This window comes from Pristis pectinata, chromosome 5, assembly GCF_009764475.1.
Source record: "Pristis pectinata isolate sPriPec2 chromosome 5, sPriPec2.1.pri, whole genome shotgun sequence".
Taxonomy (NCBI): Eukaryota; Metazoa; Chordata; class Chondrichthyes; order Rhinopristiformes; family Pristidae; genus Pristis; species Pristis pectinata.
This window is the reverse complement of record NC_067409.1, coordinates 99,416,898-99,427,489: the sequence shown is the minus strand read 5'-3', so window position 1 is coordinate 99,427,489 and position 10,592 is coordinate 99,416,898. Positions and strand designations below refer to the sequence as shown.

At 39.0% G+C, this 10,592-nt stretch overlaps 1 protein-coding gene across 2 annotated transcripts in view; it reads right to left on the bottom strand.

Annotated features, from left to right (window-relative positions):
* Positions 1 to 535: 535 nt before the first annotated feature.
* LOC127570841 (PH domain leucine-rich repeat-containing protein phosphatase 1-like) overlaps positions 536 to 10,592 on the bottom strand; it is a 154,937-nt gene continuing 144,880 nt past the window's right edge. Inside the window, exons 15-17 of one of the 2 annotated variants that reach the window (XM_052016709.1) lie at positions 10,258 to 10,452; positions 6,681 to 6,909; positions 536 to 2,311 (exon numbers count right to left, since the gene is read on the bottom strand). In XM_052016709.1, the coding sequence (XP_051872669.1) occupies positions 1,157 to 2,311; positions 6,681 to 6,909; positions 10,258 to 10,452 (1,579 nt within the window). In that variant the 3' untranslated portion in view covers positions 536 to 1,156. The remainder of the gene's footprint in view (positions 2,312 to 6,680; positions 6,910 to 10,257; positions 10,453 to 10,592) is intronic. The other variant, XM_052016710.1, reaches the window with a different exon arrangement.

Genomic DNA, 10,592 nt, shown 5'->3' with positions numbered 1-10,592 from the left:
TTTGATGTTAGAATTAAGCACACTTAGAAATGAACAAGACTCTGCAATCTAAATTGACAACGAATCCGAGCAAGGTTGGTTATATAGAACCACAGAGTTACGTAGCATCACTTTCTCTTAACTCTTATCATTGCAAGCAACCATCATGTGCTGAAGTACAAGCAGTTTTGAACTATGCACCTTCTTCTTGCTTGCAGTTCAGTTCAAACTGCTAACCTAGTTTCCCCACTTATATTAATCTGCAGAATTTATAAATCTTGAAACTAGACTCAAATGGAACCCTAAGTTCTGATTAAAAATTTCTGATTTAGTGCTGATTTATTTTAAACAAAAATGAATTAACATATTTGGTCATAGGTCCTTGCATATTTTTTCTCCTTTGTAGCAATAAATGAAGTTGTGCCAGTAAGCAGCAGAACAAATGGGAGAACAGAAAATAAAGCACAGAAAGAGGCTAGCTAATGTAAGATGAAAGAGAACTTTAAAGATAAGTCACAGCCAGGTAGTAAACACATTGAAATTCAGACACTCATTACCTTCTAAAGTTGCAATAATGGGAAATTTAAAAAGCCCCCTTTATTTTTTTCTTTTTCAAATACAACACTACAGGTGGAACATTGTCTTTATGTGTCACTATACAACATTTAAACTATTTACAAATAATTTGTGAATCAACTGTTCTCTCAGAGAAGATTAGTACATCTCAGTGACTATGTCACATTAATGAGTTTGCAACTCCTAGGAGTTAGTTTTTAAAGTCTACAAATTTCTATGACTTCATTTTAAAAAGCCATGATTTTAGAAGTACCACATTTACAGCATTAACTAGAATCAATCATTCTTAATACTTATGCTTTTCTGTTTTTAAAACAAATATTCAATAATGACTGCTGGCAATACACTAAATGTGTCCTCATCTTGTTCAAATGATATGTTATAGGAAAACTGATGTTAATCTGTTAAATGTAACTTAGTTAATCAATAATAAGAACAATCTGGAAATGATTAAAAAATGGCTGCACACCATTGTGTGTAACTGGCAGGGAAAGAGAATTTATAAAGTGAGTCAAAATCTTTTGATATTGGAACATCTTAAATTACTGTTCCTTGAGCAAATAGTGCTCAAATTTGCTAAATTTAGTTCTGTTCCTTCTGGTCATAGAGGTGTGTCGTAGCTCTCTGGGAGCTGGTCCAGTTGATATTGGCGCTGCTGTTGTTCCTGATGTTGTTTCATTATCTCCTTCACTTCTTCCTCCAGTTCTGGGGGAATTATGAATTGATCATCTGGATCTGGCTGGGCAGGGGCAGCAAAATAACCACCACTCTTTTTCAATGGTGCATCAGCTGCCACCTCAATCAAATTATGGCTCTTCTCCGAGGGGGCAACTGAACCATTTCCACGTCTCCTACCAATAGTCCCTGTTGTGGAATACTCAAACTTGCTCTTGTCATCTCCTAGCCAGTCATTTTCACTGTGAAGTTTAAGGAGCATCATTCTTTCAGAGGTTTCATCTTCATTTGCACTGATAACTATTCCTTCATCACATGCATCTGGAGTTGAATGCAAAGCCATTTTTTCCTTAACCTGAATGCAGTGTATGTCAACCTCAACTTCCACTCTGCTACCGTTGGAAAAGACGCCCTCAATGGGCTCCTCATCCTCACTGTCTAGTCCATTGTCTGAAAATGCGCTAGAGAAGGTGGCACTGGAGAGCTGCCGCTGGAATGAGTTGGTCAGGCAGACTGGGTGTAGCATACAGCGTTGCTCACTGTGGAAGATGGAGCATCCATCATTCATTGTGACCTGGGGCGGTTCATCTGATGCTGTTGAACCCACTTCACTGCTCATTTCAGAGGTGGAGATTTCACTGCTGATCTCAGAGGCCACACCACTGCTGGAAGATGGCATCCCCAAATTATCTGCTGGCCTGTCCTTAATAACTACGTTTACCGATGGTGGGAAAATGCCCGGGCTGGATGGAGGTACCCCATTCACATCACAACAACAGAAACAGTCCTCACTAACATTCAGTTGGACAACCACAGCACTGATGCTGTCATTGCACCCATAGCTTTGAGCCAGACTACAGAGCTTTTTGGCAGCAGCCTGGGCATCAGGTACATTTCTTACAGATTCCACAGCTTCCACATAGGAGATACTATCCCAGAGTCCCTTACTGCCCAGAATGAAGAATTCATCTTGTGGTGTGAGGGTAACAGACTGAACATGAGGTCGAGGCACGACGTATGGATGGAGAAATGCATAGCCCAAAATCCTTGTGGAATCAGTCACCCCATTGACTTTGTTGTCCTGCAATCAAAGGTAAATTATTAATTTCAGAACAAAAATCCAATTGGCAGATGCAGAAGTCAAACGGATTTATGCAAACAAGGTCCTCCTTGAGGCCAAATATGCAGGTACAAAAATAAAGAACTATAATCCTATCTGCAGATTTTTTTCCCCTTTGTGTAGACCAAGTATTTGAAAAACTAATGACTTCTTAATGTCATAATTTGCTCAAAGTCAGGACAAAAGATGATTATTTTAAAAAAAAAATTCCAGATAAAATATTTGTTAGATAAATTATTGGGGACAATTTTAACCTAATTCACTGGATGGGACATGAGATAATGGACTATTGACCGAAGATGTCCTTCATTTCCTGCGGTCACCTTAATCAATCTGCACATCCTAACAAGAATAAACAAAATGAAACTCTCACAACTGTAACCTTTAGGTCATCTCATACATTTTGTTCTGGAAAGATTCAATGTGGATTAAGTTCAACAAAGGCCAGAAACACAAAATCAATGAATTGTTGAACCTACAGTTTGTTAGCCTGGGAAGATAAACACAGTCACTTAATACAGGAAAAAACATAAGAAAATAATGTTTTTGTGTTCCCTCCTAAGGTTAAACATCTCCTTAGATTTGAAACAGTTCTGTGCACAGGAGCTGGGGATCTGGCCAGAAATTATCCCTAGAACTCAGTATGAGTTCTCAAGCAAGATCCTGACACATGAGCCTGGACCTTTCAAAATTAACTTGATCAAGGCAGGACCAAGGCCACCATAGCTGAATATTGTGTCAGTAGAACAACAGATGGCAATAAATGAAATTATAAAATAAAGAAATTTGAGTATCTCCCTTTTGCACATCCAGGTATTAAAAGGAGAAACTTAAAATTTCAAAGTATAAACTAATAGAACAGCAACTGAACTTTTTCTGTGCTTGGGTAACAGTGTAGTAGTTCCTATTTGTAGACAAGTGACTGAGAAAGAATCAAGGCTTAAAAAGTGAAAGAATCCATTACCTTATCCATGGCCTCTTTCCTCTGTAAATTTTTGAAATCAATTACAAACATCTTGTGTCTTTTTTTAAATAAAATTTAGCATGACCACATCCTCATGAGGGCAATTTTCTGACCAATTACTTAATTATTTCAAATTTAAAAATCATAAAGTTATACAGCATGGAAACAGGCCATTCAGCCCAACCCGTCCAGGCCAACCAATGTCCCTTCTGAGTTGCATTTGCCTGCATTTGGCCCACATCCCTTGAAACGTTTTCTATCCATGAACCTGTCCAAATGTCTTTCAAACTTGGTAATTGTACCCACCTCTACCACTTCATCTGGCAGTTCGTTCCATATATCCACTACCATCTGTGTGAAAACCCTGCCCCTCATGTCCCCTTTATATCTTTCTCCTCTCACCTTAAACCTACGCCCTTTAGTTTGAGGCTCTCCTACCCTGGGAAAAAGATGATGACCATCTATGCCCCTCATGATTTTAAAAATCTTTATAAAGTCATACATCAGCCTCCTTCATTTCATGGAAAATAGTCCCAGCCTATCCAGTCTCTCCTTATAACTCAAGCCCTTCACTCCGGGCAACATCCCTGTGAATCTCTTCTGCATTCTCTCAAACTTAATCACATCCTTCCCATAGTATGGCGACCAGAACTACACACAATATACCAGGTACAGACTCACCAATGTCTTATACAGCTGTAACGTAATGTCCCAATTCTTGTACTCAGTACTTCATTTGATAAAGGCATGCAAGCCATATGCCTTTTTCACTGCCCTGTCTACCTGTGTTGCCACTTTCAGAGTACTATTTACTTACACCCCTCTCTCGGTTCTACAACACTCCCCAGGGCCCTGCCATTCACTGTGTATGTTCTGCCCTGGTTTAACTTCACACTTATCTGAGTTAAATTTCATCTGCCATTCCTTTGCTCATTTTCCCTGTTGATCAACATCCTGTTTTAAGCTTAGACAACTTTCTTCACCGTCCACTATACCAATTTTAGTGTCATTTACTAATCATGCCACCTACATTCTCATCCAAATCATTAATATACATGACAAATAACCCAGCACCGATCTTGGTGGCATACCACTGGTCACAGGCCTGCAATCTGAAAGACAATCCTCCATTATCACCCACCAACTCCTACCTTGTTCAATCAGTAAGGATAGGTAACAACATCTCCTCCTTGCTACCATCAACACAGGTGCACCTCAAGGCAGTGTGCTTAGCCCTGCTCTATACACACTCTCTATACACACACGACCGTGTGGCTAAGCACAGCTTAATGCCATTTTCAAATTCGGCGACAACACTACTGTTGCTGGATGAATCACAGGTGGCGATGAGTCAGCTTACCAGAGTGAGATAGGACACCTGGTTGAGTGGTGCCACAACAGCAACCTCTCGCTCAACGTCAGCAAAACTAAAGAACTGATTGTGGCTTCAGGAAGGGGAAGGAGGGTGAACAGGCACCAGTCTACATTGGGGGATCAGCAGCTTTAAATTCCTGGGCGTTAACATATCAGATGACCTGTCCTGGGCCCAGCACATAGATGTAATCATAAGGAAAGTGTGCCAGTGTCTTTACTTTCTTAGGAGGTTTGGCTTGTCACTGAACACTCTAATAAATTTCTACAGGTATACTGTTGAAAGTATACTGACTAGTTGCATCATGGTCTGCTATGGCAATTTGAATGCACAGGAACAGAAGCTGCAGAGTAGTGGACTCTGCCCAATGCATCATGGGCACATCCCTCCCCACCAATGGTAGTAGTATCTACAGGAGGCCCTACCTCAAGAAGGCAACATCCATCAAAGATCCCCACCATCCAGGCCATGCCACCTTCTCACAGCTACCATTGGGCAGGAGGTACAGAAGCCTGAAGTCCCACACCACCAGGTTCAAGAACAACTACTTCCCTTCAACCACGGATGCTGCCTGGCCTGCTGAGTTCCTCCAGCATCTGGTTGTTTTTTTTTCCCCATCTAGCTTCCGGTATCTGCCATCATTTGTTTCTCTTCCCTTCAACCAATTGGTACTGGAACCAACCAGCAAAACCCTAATCATTGCAGTTTAGCATCACTATGACCACTTTGATCACTTTGCGCTAAAATGGACTAATTGTGTTATTTCTTGTAAATATTGTGTACAAATTATGTTTAATATACATTTTTCTTGTGAATGCTGCTTATGTGATGCTATGTGCCTGTGATGCTGCTGCAAGTAAATTTTTCATTGTATCTGTCCACTCATGTACTTGTGCATATGACAATGAACTCGACTTCTCTTTGACCACCAAGCCAATTTAGTATCCAGTTGGCTAGCTCACCCTGAACCCCATGTGATCTCACTTGCTGAACCAGTCTACCTACTATGAGCGACCTTGTCAAAGGCTTTCCTGAAGTCCACGCAGACAACATTTATTGCCCTGCCCTCGTCAATCCTCTTGGCCATCTCAAATTCATTGGACACAATTTCCCACACACAAAGCTATGTTGATTAACCCTAATCAGTCCTTGCCTTTCCAAAAGCAGAAAGATCCCGTCTCACAGAATCTTCTCTAGTAACTTTCCCACCACTGATGTCAGATTCATCGACCTGTAGTTCTCTGGCGCGTCCTTACATCCTTTCTTAAATAAAGGCACAACGTTAACCACCCTCCAAGTCATTTCCCTATTCCTGCCAAATCCAAATGGGATAAGGGGAAATAGCTTCAAGAGGAGAATCAAGGAAAAGCTTTTCCTTTGCATCAATAATTGTATATGATTCAGTATGCAATCTCTCTGGGTCAGCTGAAGTGTGGTATATATTCAGTCTTTGTATAACATACATGTGTACTGATGAATACAGAAAATGGAGTCAGTATGAAGAAGAGCTGACATGCACAGCTACTACTGCTCACCCTCACAAAGAACTGAGAGGCTCATTTTCTCACTTAATGTGATAAAAAAAAAACAGAATTTACTTGTCAACTTAACTATTGACAATCATGCCACCAACAATGCCAATTATGATCCACCATTCTTAGCAGTAAAGAATTCCAAGCTCTCTCTTTATTTACTGAGCAGGAGAATACTGGATCTGTTGTCCCTTTTGGCACTTTAAGGTGCAATGTTATTTTTAGTAACATCATTGCTTCCAGGAATAGGTTTCAAAGTTATAAATTGTTCCTGGAAAGCTGCAGCATTTTGCATGCCAACAAGACAACCAGTAGATATGTTCCCAAGCTACAAAATATATCCATATTAAAAGTATAATCTGAAAACAACTGATGCTTGAAAGGCTAAGAGCAGTTTGGGTTATTTGGAAAATCACACATGATATAGTTCAGTTTCCGATGACTGAGTACTGGATTATTTACCTCAGTGACGATAGCTTTGTGCTTTTTAACCCTTTCTAATTCTTCCTCACAGCAAACAGTGAAAAGCTTTGAGAGGGGCAATGGTTTTCCATCTCTGCACAGGACAGCCTGACATTTTCCAACATTAGCTGCAGTCAGCATGAAACAACCACTGGGATCCATAGGATCATGTCTTATGTGGCAAAGGACTGCAGAACCCCCCAGCTTCTGGCCAGCTGTTCCAAGTTTCCTAAACGAAAATAGAGAAATCATTATCAATAACAACTTGGGTGAACAGTAATCAAATAACCAACAAGATTGAAATAAAAAGTTATCAAACATGCAAGACCCTGTACATTACAAATATAATAGGCAATGTATGTTTTCTAACACAAGAAATGCATTGATGCCATAAGCTGAAAGAATCATCCATGGAGACAAGTAGAGAAGCTGACTTCTGTGACTTATGTCTTTGCTTTAAAATCTTACAGCAAAATCTCCCCAAATACCTCAAAAGGCAAAGAACAAAAAAATTGGTTAACTATGTTTTTTTTAGATAAATGTGATGAATTATGCAGAATTATTCCATTTCAGAATATCAGTAATGCAAGCATTAAACACAGACACAGAAATGGAAGTGTGAAGGTAGTAATTCTGTCTACTGAGGCAGTTAAAATTGTTAATTTTTAAATTATAGGGTAATGTCTCAGTAGTGAGTAACAAATGCCTCTATAAATATGCAACAATGATATTGCAATGATAACACTGTCGTTTGAACACCAAAAGTATATTAACATTACAGAACACAGCAGCCAATGTTGACTGCAGAAAAACAGTGAAAACTAATTAAGTTCTTATTATCCTCATCCACAAAAGACATTTGTATCTCTGAGTCCTACTTTTAAACTTTTTTCCAATTTGTTGAGCTTAAAAGAAGACTTCAATGAATGAAACATCTTTCATACCCCTTTCAGGACATTCCTTAGCACTTTACAGCCAGTGAAGTATTCAAAATATATTAACTGTTGTAATGTAGGAAACATGACAGCCAAATTGCACAGAGCAAGTTCCCAAAACGAACATGATATTAAATACACGATCTGTTTCAGTGACGTTGATTGAGGCATAAATTTTATCCAGTATACCTGGGAGCACCCTCCCTGCTGTGTCTGAGGATCCTTTACAGCCACCTGTGAGAACAGAGAGCTTTGATTCAATAGCTCATCTGAAAGACAGCACCTCCAACAATGTACCATTGCTTCAGTGCCAGAGTGTCAGTAAAGTATTTGTGCTTAGCATCCTTGGGTCTATATGGATTATGTTCAGGAATGATGACAAGAAAAATGTTTAAAATGTAAAGGAAAATGAAAATGAAAAAGATCACTATATTTGCTTTCATTATTGCTGCATACAGCCTCAAGTTATTGCTAAGTATTTCTCTTTGAGAATGAATCATTATGTGGTGAAATTACTGCTTTGTTCTTCCTTCTTCAATCCTCGTAAAGTGTCATATATTTAATTGTCCAGTTACTCAAGGTTCTTAAAAAGTTAAGAAGAACTGAAAAAATGTGTTCGATCCCCAGTTGAATTTTTTGACATCAGCCAGTGACAGCAAGGGTATTACATCAGACCTTAGCACCTCTGGCCAAAAGGTGATGGGATTGGGGGATGCTGCAACAATTCAGCCAGTGACACCTGCTGGAAAAGATGGTTAAGAACAGGATTGGGTGCAATTCCCACAATAATCAACCTGTTTCCCTATTCTCAGTACTGTGGCTGATATATGAACAATGGCTGCTTGGGTGAGGAATTGGTGCTAGCTTTGGAATTCAAGCTGATTAGGATACATCTATCTTATTTGTCATAACTAACCATTTTTAATTCAGTTGGAAAAAATGCTAAAATCTTCAGATAATCAAAATAAATATACACTCAGCTTCTGCTCAACTAGAATTGCAAATGAGTGCCCATTTGCATGGTAGAACAATACAAGAAAACAAAACACAAGAGACTGCAGGTGCTGGAATCTGGAGCAAAAAGCAAACTGCTGAACTGCTGGAGGAACTCAGCAGTCAAGCAGAATCCGTTGGAGGCAAAGGGACAGTCAACATTCCTGGTTGTGACCATGCATCAGAACAATCCAAATCTGGTACCGAACTAAAGAACAAATTCAATGATTAGCAGTGCCAACACATAATATAGTATAGCTAAACACAGAAAGTGCATGATAGCTGGAGTGAAAGTTCCAGAGGTTTGACACTCCGATATATAAAAAAAAATTCAAGAATACTGCAAGCAGAATGAGGAGCCTTATATACTTGAATCAGAAAGATACTGGGATGATAGCCAAGAACACATATTCATTGTCATTGGTTTCCGTAACAAATGAGTTGCATGGGTTCACTATTACAAATGCTCACTTTTCTTGAGTGCATTATTTTAAGCTTTCAATCTTCCTGTTTAATTTTAAACAAAGCAATGAACTAAGTCTTTGAGAATCAACAAGTGCACTTAGGGTGGAGGGAGATTCCAGCTATTCACCATTTATAGCAAAATTGTTCTCTTCACACCACCACAAACAACAGCAAAAATCTTTCCCACGGTTAAAGTGGCACCAAAGTTCAACATGCAGTAGTCTAAATACATACTGCCCAAGTGCATTACAATTTCACAGGTTTGCACTTCCACTTGGCCTAAAAGTAGAAGTCCATTTGTCAGTTGGATCTTTGTTATGACTACTTTACAGATCAGGAGCTCCATAGTACAGAAAAGGATAAATAATCTGCCCTTCCCCTCTGCCAGGTATAAAGTGTGAAGAGCTTGAAAGTAATCTGTATCACACCTGGACTTTGGATCCTTACCTTAAAGACAGCAGCATACAATAATATACTCCTCACACACCACAAATTCTTGTTATTTCAAGGACTTGATTATGACAGCAATGGATAAAGATAGCACCATTTTGTTTGCTAGTCAGTTTAGTTTATATGTTTGTTTTTCCCAAAGACAAATGGGCATTCTTTCAGGTACTGATCAGTTACCACATAGCAACTGTCCACTTGGGCGAGACTTATTTTGATTTCACTCCCACCTTGTAGGAAGGTTTGACCCATTCATTGTATCCTTGTTATTTCCTTTTTGGGGCCCTGAACTCACCATGGAGTATTACAGGTGGAAATGAATGGCACAATTTCATGGCATTGTGTTCACTGAAGTACTGCACTGCTTCTGTGCTGTCATCATGAATATAGATCATATAAAAACATAACCGAGGAAAACTGAATGCTATATTGTTCAGGCTTCAACACCAGCAAGAAATACTTGCTCAGTTAGCAATAATTAAAATAAATGGAAAAATATGATTCATTTTTTTCTTCCCATTTCAAAACAATACAATTGAACAGAACATGCTTGAATGCAGCAAGACATCTCGTCATCAAGTTACTCTCAGTTGAACCAAGCCAGCTTAATTAGACAATTGATACCAGATAGTCAACTAAATTTCCCCATTCAAATAAGAGTATTAAATTGCAAAGGTAAAGCTATCCAGGAACAATACCACATCATCATGTAATTGATTTTCAATGAATTTACTAACCTTTGCATGACCAGGAAAGTATTAGTCATATACTCCTCATCAGTCTTTGATTTCTGCAGCTCATCTGCCAAAATGTCACTCATGGTGCATTGCAGCAGGTAAGGTACTTCTACGTTTCGATCACCATCAAAGACTCCATATAGAGCCTCTCTGTTATCACAGAAGTTATTCACTGACAATGCAGCCACGCACAACCTGGGTTGAAGTAAGTAACATCAGAATACCATTACCTTTCCCTTCAAAAATAATTTTCTTATTTTTGGTCAGTATATTGAGACTTGAAGCAACTGTTCCAAATTTCTTCAAATATAAATTTATATGGCATAACTTTCAAA